The sequence below is a fragment of the Megalobrama amblycephala genome, linkage group LG11 (genome assembly GCF_018812025.1).
Source record: "Megalobrama amblycephala isolate DHTTF-2021 linkage group LG11, ASM1881202v1, whole genome shotgun sequence".
Classification (NCBI taxonomy): Eukaryota; Metazoa; Chordata; class Actinopteri; order Cypriniformes; family Xenocyprididae; genus Megalobrama; species Megalobrama amblycephala.
Genome location: NC_063054.1, coordinates 40,043,982 through 40,065,227, shown reverse-complemented (window position 1 = coordinate 40,065,227; position 21,246 = coordinate 40,043,982). Strand labels below are relative to the sequence as shown.

Genomic DNA, 21,246 nt, shown 5'->3' with positions numbered 1-21,246 from the left:
GCAATTGACCCTTCTCAAAGACCCGCCCCCCCTTAGTTACTGTTGCTTTGTCCGACAAGCCGTGGCGCTGTCACGCCACACGCAGTAAAAAATACATCGCAGAGCAAAGAGGACACTGACAACACGTCGACAGACAAGACAGAGCAGGTTACTTATGATATTAAACAAAGTCCCAGCTTTCAAACTGTGTAATTTTTTAAGAAATTCAAACAATAAAAACCATTTTGTGGCTTTTTAATGTGTCGTGACAGATTGCTGTAGCGCCTCATCTCAAGCGACTCATAAACCGATCATCTCTTCCTACTAGTTCATTTATAGCATCAAATAAACATGAATGAACATCAGAAGGAATGTTGTTTCAAATGCGGAAAGATGTCAATACACACCATTATTCAAGTTTAAGTCCACCGAGGTCAATCTTCTAACTGCTTTGTCGGACAAAATGGCGGATTCAGCGTTCTGATTGGTTAGATCGCTTGTCAATCAAACTCCCGGCGAAGGGTCAATTAGATTTTTCAACCCCAATCTTGTCGCCCTACATTGGGTTTTTAACAGAAATTTGTCTTTTTTGTTCCAGCATACAGAAGCGCTGTTGTACGGATTCCAGTCCATCGCCGAAACGATAGATGTGAACTATTCTGATGTCATCCCAGGACTCATCGGCCTCATTCCAAGAATCAACATAAACAACGTCCAGCTGGCCGACACGGTCATGTTCACAATCGGTGTGTGCTTGCATGTTGGTGCTCATATAACATTAAAAACCGTCGTTGTGCCATTTCTGTGTTTTAGGAAATTGTCATTTGTCATCTTAAAGCAATTTAGGCTGTTTTCACACACTTTGGTCCAGACCAGACAATTGCACACAATTATTTTCCCACACAGACACTCAGTTTTGAGTTCCAGCCCAGATATTTACCCATTATGTCTCTCCCTGTAGGAGCGTTGGCAGAGTGGTTGGCGGATCATCCGGTGATGCTGAGCAGCGTTCTGCCACTGGTTTTGCAGGCGTTGGGCAATCCAGACCTGTCTGTTTCCAGTGTCTCCACATTAAAGAAGATCTGCAGAGAGTGCAAATATGATCTGCCCCCATACGCTACCAATATAGTTGCTGTGTCACAGGTATCACATGCTCTAATGATCATGATACTAACATATATAAGACAAATTTACACAGCTTTTCTTATCTGAATGCCCTTTTTTTTGTCTTATATGCAGGAAGTGCTTATTAAACAGATCCACAAGGTGAGTTTGTATTTATTTTGATGAATAAACCCATTTGGTTTTGCTCAGATTATGGTCAGCCGTTTTGAAATCAAAATCTACTTTGCGTAGTATCCTGATCAGGTGCTATACAACAAAGTCTCAAATGATTTGTAATTGTTCTTTCCTTTGTTTAAATCAAAATTACCTAAAAAATTACCATATTTTATACGTTCATGTTCTTATTTTGTTCATGTTTTCTCTTTTTTTTTTTTTTTAAAGAAACATTAGTCTTTAATTTGGTCTGCCTCTGAAATTGCTTTTGTGAGTTCAAGTTTCTGCTTATGCAATGAAATTGCATTAGTCTAAAATCATTTTCTGCCTAACAACCCAGGATGCCATGGGTCCTCAGAAAGTCTTAAATTCAGTTTGATCAAATTTAAGGTTATAAAAGTCTTAAAAATCTTAAATGGTATAACGAAATTCTTCATTTTAAGAGGTCTTATATTTGGGGATGGAAAAACAGGATCACGATACAACCTGATGTGATTATTATTTGCTTATAATTGAAAGTCCCACATTATGCATACATTTTTTTCTGGATATTATTAATATTTTGGTTATACAATACACTGTATCTGAGATTTAAATTCAATGTAAACTCTCGTGGCTTCTTTCTGAACCAGGAAGGAAAGACTAAGAACATTATTATAATTTTTACATTACTATCGACCTCTAATTTGTATGTATTGATATATTAGTACATAAACCAATTTCAATTTTTACATACAGTATATATTAAGTCAGAGACACAGTTTATGTATGTTTTTTCTATATGGACATACGGTATTAATTTTATTTGATTTTAAAAATTCTTCAGATCCTCAGGCATAATTGTTTATGAAACATCAAATATGTTCTGCTTGGCAGAGATTTTTTGGCACACTGCACAGCTTTTCCACTTTCAGTGAGGAAAAAACAATACTTGATGCTGGAAATGCATCACACCTGGTTAGCACATGGTATTACACCTGTTCGATCTCTCCCTTTCCCTCTAGACGAGTCAGTGTATGTGGTTGATGCAGGCTTTGGGCTTTCTGTTGTCTGCACTGCCGGTGGAGGAGATCTTGAGGAACCTTCACTCTCTGATCACCCCGTACATCCAACAACTGGAGAAACTAGCAGAGGAGACGGTGAGACATTAAACTCTTCGCCTGAAGTCCTCTCAGGCCTCTGGGTTTGTTCGTTTGGCTCGGTTGCATGTGAACAGACCATGTGTCTGCGTGAGTGTGTCATAGGATGGAACATTTCTCAGCAGGAACAGATTGGCATTACTCTGGGCGCTTGAAGAGTAAACCGCAGGAGAAATCGGCTTAATGTTACTAAGAGCCCTGCATGGATTCATATTAAGTAACTGACATTTCAAGCACAATACAGCAAGATATTTGATCTATTTTTGTTGCATAAATAGAAGTGGTGATAAAAAAAGCTGAAGCAGGATCAATGTAAAAACTGATAAAACAGCAGATCAGTGCTTTGGCATTAACTCTTGTGTAGTTAGGGACCAAGAACCGTGGTGCGTTGGCATATATTGTATCCATTGGCGTTCTTCTTTTGCTCTGGAAGACTATGGCAGCCCATAAAACCGCTTGCAGGAAAGTTATGAAATTTGGCACACTGATAGAGGTTAGTCTGAACTGTCAGAATTTTGAATTTTATGAAAAAAACTACTTTTACTAACTCCTCCTAGGCCATTACTCTGATTTTCACGAAAATTGAACCAGATCATCATCAGGCCATGCTGAATTTTTTTTTTTTTTTTTGCCAATTTTGCGTAACACTTGCGAAAATAGACGTAAGGCTCTTTCTCCTCAACGCTTTATCGCATTCAGACCAAACTTGGTCCATGTCATCACAAGCATGACCTGAGGTTACATGCTGCGTTTTGGCACAGCGCCACCTACTGGTCCAGAGATAAGAAAATGGCTATTTTTGCTTATTTGTCCAAAAATTTGTTTGCTTATTTGTCCAAAAATCCATAAAAGGGGTCTCGTTAGATTTGAGGCGTCACGCCAAGTTGATTGATATAAAATTTTCCCATATTGGGCATTTTGGGTGTTTGCCATTTTGAATTTTGTAGTAAAATGCTGTATTTTATGCATGTATTATTACGAAACGCGGTTTGGGTCATCAGCATGATGCCCTGCAGGAGTCTGAGAAGTTTCAGACCAGCACCACTTGCTCGCTCTCTCTCTCTCTTTCTCTCTCTCTCTCTCTCTCTCGGTTGACTTATTTTCACTGGAGTCATCTCATTGGATTCCTGAATCCTTGCCGAGACCAAATATACCAAGCATGCTAGGTTTTGCCTGCCTTATAATTAGTGCAACGTTGTGATTTATAATTAGTGCAACATTGTGATTTAGCATTCTTAGCATCTTAGAAACCGTTAGTCCGATTGAGATGAAACCACTGTAGGAAAATCAGAAACATAGGTCGTTGACTATACACTAATGGCAAAATGTCCAAATTTTGATAGTAAGTGTCAAAAAAATGCAATCAAAGTCAGGGGTGGGTAATTTATGTGTTCATACATATAAATGACTATAACTCTTAAATGAAATTAGATATTTTCATCAAATTTGACACGCTTATGTATGGGGGCACTCTGAGGACACAAACACACACATGCAAAAGTGGTGGAACTGCGCAGCTTGGTGGTGCTATAATTGAACAAAACTTGACACCGACTCTAACTAGTACAGTTGGTCTGATTGACTTTAAAACTGACATGCAGTGTCTTTGTCTCAGTTGCTATCATAGACCACTATGACGTTGGTCTGCTGCTAGCTTACTTGTTTGCTTCTTTTGTGCTTGGCCCCTTAATTGCTGCTTGCAGCTATATTTGAAAATTAAACCTATAATTGAAAATAACCTTCAAGCATTCGTTCTTTTACTGCCAAAACATCTTGGATGTAATAGAATAAGTGCTGACCTTATTTGTTCTGAAGTTCATGCATGCTGAAGTTCCCCACGTTCTGTGTGCAAAGCTGCCAAGAGCAACATTTTTCGGTGGTGATGCACCAAAATTTTGGCAACTGTAGATATCCGGCTGAAAATTAATTTTCGTTTTATGGATTGACAGAAATTATGACATTTAAATTATGAGTCATGTTTTATGTAATCACTGAATCAGTGTTTCAACCATGAAAAAGACGCCAATAAAACAGCTGGTAAACAATCTCTCATGTAACGTTACATTTACCTCAGGAGAGTCATTCAATATCTTGTTAGTTAGCTAGAAAAAAATAATTCTAGAGAGCATATTGAATATATACGCACTATATTACAAATTCATTATATTTTAACTTGACCTTTTGTCTTCAGTATTTAATGTATGTTTGAATTAATGTCATGAAAACAATATATTATTAAAAAGTGTCTTATTTGGAATTTAAATTTCTGTACACAACTCATTTTTAATTAGGTTTTGATTAGTTAATACATTGATTAAATAACTTTCATAAACTTTAATTTCTGTTTTTGCCTAAAGAAAAACTTGAATTTCAGTTTTGATGTTTCAGTTAAAAATAAATTTGGTGCGTCACTATTTTTTGTTCCTATGTAACGCAAGGAATAAAAATATTTAATTAGTTTTGCACCCTGCCAAAGACATGAATGATGCCTCAAAATGTGAAGCTTTACCTTTTGTGTTTAGACGTACGATATTCATCTGGCTCAGAAAAAATAAAAAAAATAAAAAAGCACAAAAAATTCCACTACTTCCATTGAAACTGAGACCAGAATATCACAAATGAATTACAGCTAAAACACCCTAGCAACTTGTAATGTCCTGGCAACCATAAGCAAACGTCACTTGCAAATGTAATAATCTATCTTCTAAATACTTTTGCATTGTATTTATTTTGCATCTTATCAAAATGCATGGAAATCTAAACCGATTTTACTCCAATTTCCTGTTCGGCATCATATCTCGTCTCTCTCTCTCTCTCTACAGGCTGCATGTCTATTTTTGACTTTCGTTTTCTAATACCATTCCTCCCCGTCTGGTCCTTCCCAGAAAGACATTACATCAGCCTTAGTAAACAGGCTGTGATGGGGCGCTCACGCAGTGACCCCTGCTGGTCACAGACATTGAGGATGTGTCTAAACACTCAGATCTCATGCATCGACTCTGATGCTATTTTCAGATGGTGCTGTCAGTACAATTGCTAAAAATACCCGAAGTAAACAGGACCTCAGTGTACAGTTCTTCACATATTCTTTATAAAACAAATTGTTCTGGTTCTGATATCTGATTGGATGAGCTGCTTGAAGCAGTTTAATAGACAACACATGTATGCATTTCTGACATTATATCTATCATAACTAACTAATGGACTTTATTATATGTACATTTTAAACAGGCACGCAGTGTAATGTTTTTCCATGTTAACCGTTTGAAGATACAGTCAATTGTGCGCCGATGCCTTTGTTAAATGTTTAATTGAGTGTCTCTTTCTTTTGTGCTTCTGTGTGATGTCATAAAGAAAGGAAGACAGTGTAGCGACTCGCTCTGCCTCTCCGCCAATCACTGAGCTGTTGTCATGGAGCTAACAGCAGTAATTAGACTGTTGGCCTAATGGTTGTTTAACGACTCTTTAATTACTGCTGATGTTCCCGGGAGTGCCGGCGCAGAGCGTGCGCCCACCCCACCCGTCGGGTCTCATTATTTTACTACATGATTCAAGCGCTCATATTGTGGGATTTTTCTTGCTTGCTTGTTAAATGTGTTGAAATGGACTATTTTTATTAATAGTTTGAATTAGTTTTTATTTGTATATTTTCATTTTCATTTTAGATAGTTTTAGAAATTTTGCCATTTTTATTAGTTTTTTTTAATATATGTCTATATAGTTTTTATTAATTTATTATAAAAAATATATTAAATTTTAGTTGACTGTAATATCAGTATATTTATAAAATAGTAGTACTTATTATTAAAAGCACAATTGTAGATAATAATTATTTATATTAATTTATATTCCTATATTAATATTTATATAATTTTAGTTGACTATAATATCAGTATATTTATAAAATAGTAGTACTTATTAATAAATGCACAATTGTAGGTAATTAATTTATATTCATATAATATTATATATTATAATAAAAATAAATATTATTATTATTATTATTATTTACAGTAAAATAGTATTTTAAAAATATGTATTTAAGAAAAATAATTTTATTTTAAAGTACAACTGTAAAATATGAATTATTTAGTCTCAATTTCTTTATTATCAAACTTAGCCATATTCGATTTTTAACCATATTTAGATTTTATTTTGTTTAATCATTCAGCCCTGCTGAACAACAGTTTGAGCTATGCTAATATGTGAAGTATAGCCACTCACAATAGATGTCATTCATATACAGATGACTTAAAGGTACAGTAGCAAAAACAGTCGGTTTAATCCAAAGTGTGATTGAGAGGGAAAATGGCCACAGACATCTAAATAATAGCTGATTTGCTGTGTGAAATCTTGACAAAATATAAATTGTAAATTGTTTGTAAAATATGGAACTTTAAAATGAAAAGGCATATCGAATAACAATCTGACCCTGGTTTCTATTTTCAGCCAAACCCCTCGAATAAACTGGCCATTATTCACATCCTCGGTCTGCTGTCTAATCTCTTCACCACGCTGGACATCACCAAACAGGAGGAGGAGTCAGGAGAGAATGCCCCGCCCGTCAAATCAGCCCCGCCTCAGACAGGCCCCAACCCTGTAAGCACCTTCCTGCTCTCCATGGTCACACCGAAGCAGGCGTTTCCATGTGTCAGAGGTGGACTGTAGTGTGTTTTGTGTGTTTTAGGTGGTGGTGGTGCTCCAGCAAGTCTTTGCACTGATACAGACGGTCCTCAGTAAATGGCTGAATGACTCGCAGGTTGTGGAGGTGAGATTCATCTCGAGCTCACCATAGTCATTCCTCAATATGGAAGCAGTATTTGTGTGCAGGACAGATTTAATTCTGCTCTCTCTCTCAGGCGGTGTGTGCCATCTTTGAGAAGTCTGTGAAAACTCTCCTGCACGATTTTGCCCCCATGGTGTCTCAGCTGAGTGAGATGCTGGGGCAGATGTACAGTACCATACCACAGGCGTCTGCACTGGACTTAACCCGCCAGGTACACGACACAAACAATGAGAAATGAATGTTTATACAGGCAGTAGTGTTAGGGTTCCTGCGGGGCCTTAAAAAGTTCAGTTTGCTCAATTTTAAGGCCGTAAAAGTCTGAAATATCTTAAATGGCATAACAAAGTCTTAAAGGGTTAGTTCCCCCAAAAATGAAAATTATGTCATTAATGACTCACCCTCATGTCGTTCCAAACCCGTAAGACCTCCGTTCATCTTCAGAACACAGTTTAAGATATTTTAGATTTAGTCTGAGAGATTTCTGTCCCTCCATTGAAAATGTATGTACAGTAGACTGTCCATGTCCAGAAAACATCATCAAAGTAGTCCATGTGACATCAGTGGGTTAGTTAGAAGTTTTTGAAGCATCGAAAATACATTTTGGTCCAAAAATAACAAAAACTACGACTTTTTTCAGCATTGTATTCTCTTCGGGGTCTGTTGTATATCCGCTTTCACTCCACAGTGACGCAGCTTCTTCTTCTTCTTTCCTGTTTTACGGCGGTTGGCATCCAGCTTATTGGTGCATTACCGCCCCCTTCGGCTCCGGACAGTGACGCGATTAGGACATCCGCGACATGCACACCTATGCACCATTTAAAAAAAATATAGCAAACAATGTAGAATAGCTTGAATACAGCGTGCGTCTCCCTCAGACTGTAAATGAAGCTCGGGCGCACCAGATAACACGTCATCATTGTCACTGTCCGGAGCCGAAGGGGGCGGTAATGCACCATTAAGCTGGATGCCAACTGCCGTAAAACAGGAAAGAAGAAGAAGAAGAAGAAGCATCGTCACTGTGGAGTGAAAGCGGATATACAACAGACCCGGAAGAGAAGACAATGCTGAATAAAGTCGTAGTTTTTGTTATTTTTGGACCAAAATGTATTTTAGATGCTTCAAAAACTTCTAACTGACACTCTGATGTCACATGGACTACTTTGATGATGTTTTATTACCTTTCTGGACATGGACAGTATACCGTACATACATTTACAATGGAGGGACAGAAAGCTCTCTGACTAAATCTAAAATATCTTAAACTGTGTTCCGAAGATTACGTCTTAAGTCTTACGGGTTTGGAACGACATGAGGGTGAGTCATTAATGACATAATTTTCATTTTTGAGTGAACAAACCCTTTAAATATAATTAAGATGTCTTAAATTTGGGATTGTATATAAAATATATATAAAATAAGTCAAAACATCTGCACTGTTGTGTGTTGTACAGGCTCACTGTTTCAGAGTCATTCATGATCAATGAATACTGCGCATTTACGCCAAGCAATTGCTTATGATAGACTGTTGATGAATTATGAATTATTAACAATGTTTACATTACGGTGTTTGCAGGGCTTGACATAAAAGGGTTAGTTCACCCAAAAATGAAATTTCTGTCATTAATGACTCAACCTCATGTTGTTCCAAACCCATAAGACCTTCGTTCATCTTCAGAACACAAATTAAGATATTTTGATGAAATCCGAGAGGGTTTTTTATCCTCCATACAACCCTTTTTTTTAATTTTGTAAAATGTAAATGACCACTGTACACTGCACTACAGGTCATCAAATATTTAGCTTTGATAAGATTGTGTTTAAAGCTCCTTTCTTATGAAAACATGCGCCTATTAAGATGTAAAAAAGTAGCTTCTTATTGTATATAATAAAAGTCTTGCAGCAGTGTATAAGATTAATTGAAAAGATAAAAAGTAAACAAAAAAACCTAGACAGAGAAACACTGTTTACATATTTATTAACAACAGCAGTAAATACAGTAATGCAGAGCAGAAAAAAATCTCTGCACTAGCAACAAAGAGCAAAGAAGAACAAATTAATCAATTTAAATTCCTAAAACTCAGAAAAACATCTTGACTTTACATTTTATGTGTGACGTGAACGTGAGAGTGAAGGCCGACTTCACGAGGACCAGTCATCTTCGCCTAATTTCAATACATATGTATATATTAAATAAAACATCTTATCCAAGAGCATTTTAAACTTGCAATTATCTTGTTTTGCAATTGAATGCATGCCTCACTAAGAATCTGATATACATGATTTATTTTGGGATTGTATTGTATTTATTTGTGCAGGCCTTAAAAAGTCTCAAATTCGATTTGAAAAAACTCTGCAGAAACCCACATGTGCTGTGAAGCTTCCTTTTGTGGAGTTTCATTTGATTAATTTTGTTCTTTTGCAGATGGTCCACATATTTGCCAGCGAAACGAATCATTTCCCCCCAATCAAAGCGCTGTTTGAACTGGTCACTTCTGTTACTCTGACCATCTTCCAGCAAGGTAGGCATGCTGGGAACACCCAGCTGCAGAGGGTGAAGGAAATCATGTGGTTTTGATGTCTTTACAGTCACTATTTCCAGTTGTTTGCATGTATCTGTTTTTTAAACCCACACACACAGAAACAGAGTTCAGAAATGAGCATGTTTTTAAAACGGTTCTTGTTTTATGAAATGGTGTGGTGACTTTTGATCCTGTTATTCTGTTTAAGATTTTTACCCAATGAGTTTCACACACGCTCAATTCAAGGGCGTTTTCACACTAGAGTTTCTGATCTGGATCCGAATGCATTCAGTCCTGTTTACACCTGGTATTAATAGATGTTTCGTGTGATCTGATTGATTGACAGGTGAGTAGGCGGTCCTTCACTGTTATTCGGGATGAATTGTGCAATGCGGTTTCATTTATTTGACCATAACACAATTAAACCCCTGTTTACACCTGTATCTTTTGCTCACCACTTGTAATTGGATCACCTGAGACAGATCTTAATACCAAATGTAAAATAGGTTCTCTGATTTCAGATTTTATGAAAGTCTTTTTTCGAAACTCTATTTCAAGACCTTTTGAAAATCTGCTGCTTGCTGTACTGTCCATCTGGCATCATACACATAAACTTTATTTGAAATTATCTTATCTACAGATCTACAAAAATATTCTCATTTGAGAAATTTCTTTTCACATTTCATCAGAATTATAGCTCTTTCATGTAAGCACAAGTCGAGAACATCAAATCACACGCAGGATTTATGTTAAATAAATTCCTATTCACTCAATTTATTTAGGCCTAAATTTTAGATTTATGTATTTGAATTGCATGTATAAAGTATCCATTTGTTTGGATTACACAATTTTAGCATAAATTAATAAACTTATTGCAATGCATATTTGTCAATCATACAAAATCAAAATGGGTAAGAAACAGGGTAAGATTTCTGTAATAGTACTATAATAGTAAATTTCTATATTAGTAAATTTGTTTTTAAATACACAATAACTTGGTTTATATATTTATCATCAATAAATCCAGTTTCATTCTCATACAGTTTAACTGAATAAATTGAAAGAGGTCCTATTATGCTTTTTTACATCCTTCTTTCGTGTGTAATGTTGCTGTAATCTAGACTTTGTAAAAGGGCATTATATGGCCTCTTTAATTGTTTTCACAATTAACAGATTTATGCTGATTTTAAGTAATTTGAATAAATGCTTTTTGTAAATATGATTATTTAAATAAAATCAAACGCATTCAAATAGTTAATAATAAACTATGCCATGAATTTTTGAGTCCAGAAATCTTACCCGTTTCATTTATGTATGACAAATATGCATCACATTAAGTTTGTTTGTTTGTTTAAACTGTAATCCAAATGGATTTTATATGAAATTCAAATACATACATCTTAAATTTATGCCTAAATATTTCTTTGAGTGTTGTAGCAAGGGGTTGCATGATTGAACAACCAAAAATGCAAACAATATAGTCGAGATTCATGTTTGGATTTATTACTTTGTCACTGAGAAGGTCTGCTTGTATTAAAGTCCCCCTGTAGTCAACAATTTTATCCCTTAAAACTCATCCTTGATCACCAAGATTACATATTTACACATTTTTCCCTTGAAAATAGATACCTTAAAGGTGCCCTAGAATCAAAAATTGAATTTACCTTGGCATAGTTGAATAACAAGAGTTCAGTACATGGAAAAGACATACAGTGAGTTTCAAACTCCATTGCTTCCTCCTTCTTATGTAAATCTCGTTTGTTTAAAAGACCTCAGAAGAACAGGCGAATCTCAACATAACACCGACTGTTACTTAACCATTAATATGTACGCCCCCAAATTTGCATATGCCAGCCCATGTTCAAGGCATTAGACAAGGGCAGCCAGTATTAACATCTGGATCTGTGCACAGCTCAATCATCAGACTAGGTAAGCAAGCAAGAACAAAAAATGCGAAAAATGGCAGATGGAGCAATAATAACTGACATGATCCATGATATCATGATATTTTTAGTGATATTTGTAAATTGTCTTTCTAAATGTTTCGTTAGCATGTTGCTAATGTACTGTTAAATGTGGTTAAAGTTACCCTCGTTTATTACTGTATTCGCGGAGACAAGAGCCGTCGCTATTTTCATTTTAAACACTTGCAGTCTGTATAATGCATAAACACAACTTCATTCTTTATAAATCTCTCCAACAGTGTAGCATTAGCCACGGAGCACTATCAAACTCATTCAGAATCAAATGTAAACATCCAAATAAATACTATACTCACATGATCCGATCCATGCATGCAGTATGCATGATGAACATCTTGTAAAGTTCCATTTTGAGGGTTATATTAGCTGTGTGAACTTTGATTATGCACTGTATTATAGTCTAGAGCTCGGGGGCGGGGAGCGCGAGATTTAAAGGGGCCGCGTATGGGGTATTGGGTATTTTGAGCTGAAACTTTACAGACACATTCAGGGGACACCTTAGACTTATATTACATCTTCTGAAAGAACGTTCTAGGGCACCTTTAAAATTGATGCCTTAAACACCCTTGCCTCATTTAGAATAAGCTGTTCTATGAATATGCAAATTAGCCCCGCCTCCACTCACACCAGTTCAGAGATCCACTCGTTGACAATCACACGTTGACGTGTTATTGACGTGATTACAAGGTAGTTTGTGACATCAGAAACACCAGCGATTTCAAACCGCATTTTTGAGACTGTCTTCAGTTCACTGCAGTTTTAAGGAGAAAATAGTTACTGTCGGTTTGCAGATTCTTATGCTGAAAAATAAAAATACTTTGAAACAAATTTCACTCAGAAATTGCAAATAATTACAAAGAAACTGCAAGAAATATTTAAGCAGAAAGTTTCTTGTAAAACTTACTCCAATAATCTTTTGTTTTTTTAGTGTATTCAGTCAGTGTCTTCATTTTATCTTATCTTGTTCAGACTCAAAACACCAACTCGTTTGATGATCGACATATAATGGCCAAATTTTCATTTTTGATGATATCGCAGTCTGGACCAACCAATGACAAGAAGTGTGAAAACTGCCTAAAATTGTCCAGCATGACTTCCTACTTCACACACACAAACACACACAGTTGTTCTTTGCATGCGCCCTCTAGCACACTAACCACGCTTGCATCCCTCACTTCCTGTTTGTCATTCTTCACGTTCTTCTGTTTTAACCACATCGTTTCCAAATCAGCAGAAATGTGAGATAACACTCTTATCCCGATCAGGTGACTTGGCCGAGAGGATCTGCCATGGCCTGTGTGTTTGTTTGTTGTTTGTTTTCTGTGAAGGGGCGGGGTTTGGTGGGTTGGGCGGGGTCTAGGTTTGTGGGGGCGGGGTCTTGTTTGGAGTGTGGGAACAGCAAAGGGAGGGAAGTTTGGGACTGACTGCTACCTTGCTCTTCCGGGGTGGCTGTGGGAACCAAGCACTCACCAGCCGCGGCGGGCCAGTCGGGTGTATGAATTGAATTTACAGACAATGAAAACAAATAAAACGCACACTAAAAAGAAAGAAAGAAACGCAAGTGTCATCACAGTAACAGGTGCCTCCTGGGTTCCCACTCCAAACCCACTGTTTCTTTGGTTTTTTAGGTTTCTTTACTTTCTCTCGTTACTTCTTTTTGTTTTCCTTCTTTGTTTCTCCCCTTCAGAACGGACTCATTGATCTGTCTTTTTTTTTTGTTTTTCCTCTTTTGTTTTATCGCAACTGCCTTCAAGTCGTTCATGTTCCCTCCTCTTTCTCTGCCCTACTTCTCTCACGCGTGCGATTATTTCCGTCCAGTTGACTTTTCCTTTCCACATGACTGTTCGATCTGTTCTGTTGCTGTTTGTATATATTCTTATTATTCTTATTATTTCTTAAGTTTCATCTTTATTATATTTTAGGGCCCAGGGATCATCCTGATATTGTTGATTCATTTATGCAACTCCAAGCTCAGGTGTGTTTTTGGTTTCTTATTTCATTCACTTTGGGTTTCTCTCTTCTCTTTCGCTGTCCCTTTCTTTCTCACTTTCTCTTCCTTTCCGTCCTGTGTCACGGTCTTTTCAGACCCTTGTTTTGCTCGGGCAGTGGAAGTGACCTGAGGGGTTTTGCTATTGGATGATTGACAGCTCTCTCGTCCAATAGTCACACAGAACATCTCCAGTCTCTGCACATCTCATTCGTTTCAAAATCCTGCTACTTGTAGCTGTATATTAAACATCTAAACGTGGTTGTGATTTTGTTGCATCTTGGCGCAATTTTATTATTATTATTATTTTTATTTTATTTTTTTATATATAGTGAAATTAAAGATTTAGGATTTTGAGTAATTTAAATGTAAAGTTATGTATACGTTTTATTTTAGATTCTGTACTATTTATAGGCCACTAATAAAATAAGTAAATAATAAAGATCTTCCTCTGTGCAGTGTCTTTATATCAATATGCACGTGTGTGTGTGTGTGTGTGTGTAAAATAAATAAATAAATAAATAAATAAATATATATATATATAATACACACACACACACCAATCAGGTATAATATTATGACCACCTCATGGCACCTGTTAGTGGGTGGGATATATTAGGCAGCAAGTGAACATTTTGTCCTTAAAGTTGATGTGTTAGAAGCAGGAAAAATGGGCAAGCGTAAGGATTTGAGCGAGTTTGACAAGGACCAAACTGTGATGGCTGGATGACTGGGTCAGAGCATCTCCAAAACTGCAGCTCTTGTGGGGTGTTTCTGGTCTGCAGTGGTCAGTATCTATCAAAAGTGCTCCAAGGAAGGAACAGTGGTGAACCGGCAACAGGCTCATGGGCGGACAAGAGTCATTGATGTACGTGGGGAGCGAAGGCTGGCCCGTGTGGTCCGATCCAACAGACGAGCTACTGTAGCTCAGATTGCTCAAGAAGTTAATGCTGGTTCTGATAGAAAGGTGTCAGTATACACAGTGCATCACAGTTTGGTGCATATGGAGCTGCATAGCTGCAGACCAGTCAGGGTGCCCATGCTGACCCCTGTCCACCGCCGAAAGAGCCAACAGTGGGCACATGAGCATCAGAACTGGACCACGGAGCAATGGAAGAAGGTGGCCTGATCTGATTACGTCACGTGGATGGCCGGGTGCGTGTGCGTCACTTACCTGGGGAACACATGGCACTAGGATGCACTATGGGAAGAAGGCAAGCCAGTGGTGGCAGTGTGATGCTTTGGGCAATGTTCTGCTGGGAAACCTTGGGTCCTGCCATCCATGTGGATGTTACTTTGACAGGTACCACCTACCTAAGCATTGTTGAAGACCATGTACACTCTTTCATGGAAACGGTATTTCCTGGTGGCTGTGGCCTCTTTCAGCAGGATAATGTGTCCTGCCACAAAGCCAAAATGCTTCAGGAATGGTTTGAGGAGCACAACAACGAGTTTGAGGTGTTGACTTGGCCTCCAAATTCCCCAGATCTCAATCCAAGTTCGATCCACATCGCAACTTACAGGACTTACAGGATCTGCTGCTAACATCTTGGTGCCAGATACCACAGCACACCTTCAGGGGTCTAGTGGAGTCCATGCCTCGACGGGTCAGGGCTGTTTTGGCAGCAAAAGTGGGACCAACACAATATTAGGAAGGTGATCATAATGTTATGACTGATATATCATCAAAAAACATATATATATATATATATATATATACATCAAAAGAATCATTTAAATCATGTCATTTCAATAAAATATAACACATTTGAAAGAGTCAAAATCCCACAAGTACCTCTGCCCCCTTCCAGTGTCATTCCAGCCCTTAAACTGATGAAAGCCTAAATTGATTCATCTCAATTAACTGAATCAAATGAATTGGCTCTCTCGTTTATGTATTTAGTCCTCATGAAGTTCTCATGAGGTTTTCCCTCTCTCGGTTTCTCTCTCTCTGTGTCTTTCTCAAATATCCTCTCATCCTCAATGAGTTTCTTAATGCATCAGTTGTCTTTATCGTACATGTTATTTAGATTTCTGTTGCATTCAGTCCAACTGAGCAGAGAAAGTAGTGATTGAACAGATGTGAACAAAACAAGTGAGAACGCTAAAGAGAGAAAAAAATCATCATACCTTAAGTTTCTATTAAATTTCAGTATTTTAGTTTTTTTGCTGTTGATTTTTTACTTACCTGATCTGTTTGCATTGAATATGTACGTTTGGTTGATTTTCTAGAGCTAGACAGATATAGGGAGTGAGTGAGTGAGGGGAGGGTGGCACATGAGTGGCACATGAGTGATTGACAGGGTTCCAGGGGCGGGGTTTGAGTCATGTGCTCTGTTCATTGGCTCTGTCTGATTTGTAGGCCCTCAAACGGAAGCCCGATTTATTCTTATCAGAGAGTCTTGATGTGAAAGCCGTGTTCCACTGTGGTAAGTCTGTTTAAAATGTAGAAAACACTGATGGATCTTCCTCCTTTAGTGTGTGTGAACGTCTCTGTAATGTTTAATACGGAGTCATTTCTCTAATGCCGCTGTGTTTCGGCCGTAGGAGTGCTGTCACTGAAATTCCCAGAAGCCCCAACAGTCAAATCTACCTGTCTTTTCTTTGTAAGTCAGACGTCATCATTACAGTCTGAAGGCCTGTTCGCACCAAGAGCATAGGAATACATTACTGGTCAAAAGTTTGGAATAATTTTTGTTTGATGAAAAATACAGTAATATTGTGAAATAATATTACAATTTAAAATAACTGTTTTCTATTTGAATATATTGAATATATTATTCCATCATTACTCCAGTCTTCAGTGTCACATGATCCTTCAGAAATCATTCTAATATGATTTGCTGCTCAATTATTGTTTTTTGTTGTTGTTTTTGTTTTTTTTACAATTCTTCTTATAAATATATATATTTTTTTTACAATTACATATACATTTTTTTTTTACAATTCTTCTTTTACAAAAGTACATATATATATATATATATATATAACATAACTCGTCCCAAATTTTTAAATGGTAGTGTATCATGGATTCCACAAAAATATGAAGCTGCACAACTGTTTTCAACATTGATAATAATATCAGCATATTAGAATGATTTCTGAAGGATCATGTGACACTGAAGACTGGAGTAATGATGCTGAAAATTCAGCTTTGATCACAGGAATAAATTACATTTTAAAATATATTCAAATAGAAAACGCTTATTTCAAATTGTAATAATATTTCACAATATTACTGTATTTTTCATCAAATAAATCCAAACTTAGAGACATAAGAGACCGAAACATTAAAAAAAATGGTAATTATTCTGAACTTTTGACTTGGTAATGTATATATTTTTTTGATTGAACGGCAAGATGCTCTGTGTGTATTGACCTTCAGATTGTGTCTCTTTCCCTCCTGTGAAATATAGCATCATAAATGGTAGCCGTGTGCAATGTTGAATTGTTCCTTTATTTGCGTTGACTGCAGACGGAACTAATACCGCGCTGCGCAGACGTTCCTCCTGTGGGTCAGGTCGTACAGGAAGACGGTAAACTCCTCCTTTTGGCTGTACTGGAGGTGAGTGCACAACTTTTCACCAGAGGCTCACAATATATGATGGTTGCGCACAAGAGTCCGATCTGGGATCCTTTTTTTTTTTTTTGGCAGGCCATCGGTGGTCAGTCGTCCCGCAGTCTGATGGACCAGTTTGCTGAGGTGCTCTTCTGTCTGAACAAGCATTGCTTCGCTCTGCTGACGGTGTGGCTCAAAGAAGCTCTGCGCTCGCCGGGCTTCCCGTCCTCACGTGTCTCTGATGAGCAGAAAGACACGTTCAGTCAACAGGTGCTCAGGTGAGATGAGTTCATGTGTGCCATTTGATAATTCTGGATAGCAAAAACTGGTATACATGCAAAACACAATCCTTTAAAATGTTTGCTTGAACATTAATTTGAGGTCGGTAAGATTTTTAAATGTTTTTGAAATGCATCTCTTCTGTTCACCAAGGCTGCATTTATTTAATCAAAAATACAGTAAAAACAGTAATATTGTGAAATATTATTACAACTTAAAATAACTGTTTTCTATGTGAATATATTGTAAATTGTAATTTATTCCTGTGATCAAAGCTGAATTTTCAGCATCATTACTCCAGTCTTCAGTGTCACATGATCCTTCAGAAATCATTCTAACATGATGATTTGATGCTCAAGAAACATTTCTGATTATTATCAATGTTGAAAACAGTTGTGCTGCTTCATATTTTTGTGGAAACTGTGATACATTTAATTTTTTTGCATTTTTATTAGTTTCTGTTTTTAAATATTTCTATTTAACTTTACTTAACTTTTATTTCAGTTTTATTAGTAATTTTAGTACTTCAGCTTTTTTTATTTCAGTTAGTTGCCACATTGTTTTAATATTCCTTTTTTCTATCTAGTATTTATAATATATTTCAGCTTCATTTGTGACCCGCTCTGGCGGAAGTATTTTAAGATATGGGCCAATAATGTGGGAAAAACAATGAAAAAAACAATTTTTTTAAAGCTAATTTCAAAGAACAGACTTTCAAAAATAATCTCCCAAAGTTTCGTAGTCCAGATAACTGAGTAAAGGTATTTAAATGGCTATTAAATTTGACATGGTTTTACCGTTTCGACTGACAGACACGCGATTGTTCCAGCCATCCTCCTGTCAGACTAGCGCTTCAGACAGTCCTTCAGACTGAAGTTTTCGTGAGGATTTATAGTTTATGGACTGTTTTGATTTTGGTAATTACATCTAGATAGGTAAAAGCATTAATGGCATCTATAAAAGAGATATATGAAAGCTAAACGAAAGTCCAGTGAGGAGAACGCACGAGAGGATTTCATTGGTATGTGTATACTGTAATGCTGCATTTACAATGCTTATCAGTGGCATGCACTTTGATCGTGAAAGTGAAAGTGCCCTTTGCGGTCGCATCGCGGTGCCCCCGTGTTCCCATTTCTCCCGATGTGAGCTCCAGTCCATTACAATTTAGAGCGGTTAAGGCCCGGGTATACTTCATTTCCCGCGAGCCTTTTAAAGAAACTCCTTTGGCCGTGAATGAATGAATTAATTCAAATAAAGCCTGGTTTAATAGCATTTATATATATATAAAAATGTCTTTGGTCAAATTAAGCTGTAAAATAAATAGTTTATCCCTTTAAATGCAATGGATTTTGAAAGATATCAACAAAAAACGGGCAAAAACTAAAAGCGATTTTCTCAGGTTTTCAATTGGAAAAAGAGGGCAGACGACCATAATTCAAATGGGTATATCTTTAAAACCATTCAAGGTATGACTTTGACTAGGATATCATTTTAAAGCTTATTGTCTCATCTTTCCATTTCCATTGAATGATTGATTTGGGTCACTGTGACTCATTTTGCTGGATCAGGTCACATTTCAGTTAACAAAAACAATTCTTAATAGATGTAATTTTAGCTTAAAGGGATAGATTACCCCAAAAAAAAAAATCTGTCATCATTTACTCACCCTCAAATTGTTCCAAACCTGTATGAATTTCTTCCTTCAGTTGAACACAAAAGACAAAAGATTTTTTTTTCCATATTGTGGAAGTCAATAGGGACCAGCAACTGCAAACGTTTTTCAAAATATCTTCTTTTAATGTAAATGATGACAGAATTTTTATTTTTGGGTGAACTATCCCTTTAGGTTTTAGCTAACAAAACAACACTGCTCCTTAAATCTAATGTAAATTGAATGTACATTTTTCTTTATATCCTCTCAGGGAGCGAGTGAACAAGCGGCGGGTGAAAGACATCGTGAAGGAGTTCACCCTGGTGTGCCGCGGCCTTCACGGAACCGAGTACGCTGCAGATTACTGAGCCACACATGCGTACAGACACAGTATGAGGAAACCCAAAATGTACAATACCCAGAAGTCCTCACTGCGACGTGAATGATACTGACAGTTTGAGAGTCGGGATCTTCCACCAACTCGTCCTTCTCGCTCTCTCTCTCTCTCTTTCAACCACTCTCCCATTGGATTTTGGGGCCTCCGCAGGACGATCTGAACAGTCGACATCTCTGCTCCAACATCTCACAGCATGTTCGCTGGAATCCGTTCTTTGATTCCCCCTGCGTTCGATCTTCCGTGGCTCTTGGGCTGTTTTCCTTGTGATAATTTGCATTCGTTTGAACGAAGAAATAGTGTTAGTTAAATGTTTTTTTATTTTTATTTTGGAGAAATAAAAAGCATATATATATATACATACATATATATTGAAATATATATATAAATGCACATAATAATCTAGTAAACCGTGGGGTGACGAGTCCGTGTGCTGCTAACAGAGAGAGGGACCAATACAGACTGTTTTTTCTCTGTGGCTTTATATCTATCATCTATATCTCTGTCTGTCTAACCCCTCCTCACACTCAATTCTGCCAAAATGTTGTGGACGTTTTTTAATAAAATTAAAATTATGGTTTATATATATATATATATATATATATATATATATATATATATATATATATATATATATATATATATATATGGTTAGCAGCGTATTTGGGGACTAGTAAAGGCTGGGTGTTACACAACGAAAAAGAGAGATGCGCAAAGATAATAGTTCCCTCAAAAAATAAAATTGTCGTCATTTACCCACCCTAATGTAATTCCAAACTTTTATGATTTCTATCTTCAAAAATTCTCCTTTTGTGTTTGATTGAAGAAATAAAGTCAAACAGGTTTGAAATGACATGAGGGTGCATAAATTATGACACAATTTTGATTTTTGGGTGAACTGTCCCTTTAAATTTGGTTGGTATATGCACACACATCAAACAATTGAGTTCACTTGATGACTAATTAAACTCGTACGGCATGTCTCTCTCTCTCTTTTCCGTTTCTGCCCGGCTGCTGCTTGCCGACATGTAGCATGTGTGTTGCGTTACATACGGGCCCAGAATGAGTCATAATCAGTGGACGAGGGCTGTTCTATCGTGTTCGTTTACTAGTGAGTCACAGAGTGAGAATAAAGGGAGAGACAGAGGAGTCAAATGTACATTGGTTTTTTCTTTCTTTCTTTTTTTGTACCTTGTTTTAATTTATTAAATACATCTGAGATGGCAGCACTGTGTTCTGTGGTCTGTTTGTGTGAATGAAGGTGTGAATGCTCATCACAAGAAGACAAAACCAAACCACAAGCTCTTCAGGTGTGTACTGGAGTGTATGATTAATTTGTTAAATGATCCTGTAGCCTCAGAACATTATTTTTTTTACCCCAGTGAGTATTATGTTTTTTTTTTAGTTTTTTTTTTCAAAGTCAGTTTATGTATGCACTCAAACCTTAAAAAAAAAATAAAATAAAATCGCATAAAAAGATAAAATCCCTACGGAGCCCCAGGTCAATACACACAGAGCAATCGTGCGCACGATTTATTATTTCGTTCCCTCGATTTACTAAAACATGCGCACGATTTATTATTTCGTTCCCTCGATTTACTAAAACATTCGCACGATTTATTTTGTTCCCTCGATTTACTAAAACGTGCACGATTTACTAAAATATGCACACGATTTCGTTCCCTTGATTTAC

At 36.9% G+C, this 21,246-nt stretch overlaps 1 protein-coding gene across 1 annotated transcript in view; it reads left to right on the top strand.

The window, feature by feature from the left end:
- ipo13b (importin 13b) overlaps positions 1 to 20,779 on the top strand; it is a 47,617-nt gene extending 26,838 nt beyond the window's left edge. The window contains exons 8-21 of the mRNA XM_048208010.1: positions 578 to 725; positions 941 to 1,122; positions 1,219 to 1,245; positions 2,262 to 2,396; positions 6,846 to 6,995; positions 7,084 to 7,164; positions 7,256 to 7,393; positions 9,605 to 9,701; positions 13,606 to 13,658; positions 16,033 to 16,099; positions 16,218 to 16,276; positions 17,146 to 17,235; positions 17,326 to 17,507; positions 19,431 to 20,779. Of these exons, the coding sequence (XP_048063967.1) occupies positions 578 to 725; positions 941 to 1,122; positions 1,219 to 1,245; positions 2,262 to 2,396; positions 6,846 to 6,995; positions 7,084 to 7,164; positions 7,256 to 7,393; positions 9,605 to 9,701; positions 13,606 to 13,658; positions 16,033 to 16,099; positions 16,218 to 16,276; positions 17,146 to 17,235; positions 17,326 to 17,507; positions 19,431 to 19,527 (1,506 nt within the window). The 3' untranslated portion in view covers positions 19,528 to 20,779. The remainder of the gene's footprint in view (positions 1 to 577; positions 726 to 940; positions 1,123 to 1,218; positions 1,246 to 2,261; positions 2,397 to 6,845; positions 6,996 to 7,083; positions 7,165 to 7,255; positions 7,394 to 9,604; positions 9,702 to 13,605; positions 13,659 to 16,032; positions 16,100 to 16,217; positions 16,277 to 17,145; positions 17,236 to 17,325; positions 17,508 to 19,430) is intronic.
- The last annotated feature ends 467 nt before the right edge of the window (positions 20,780 to 21,246 follow it).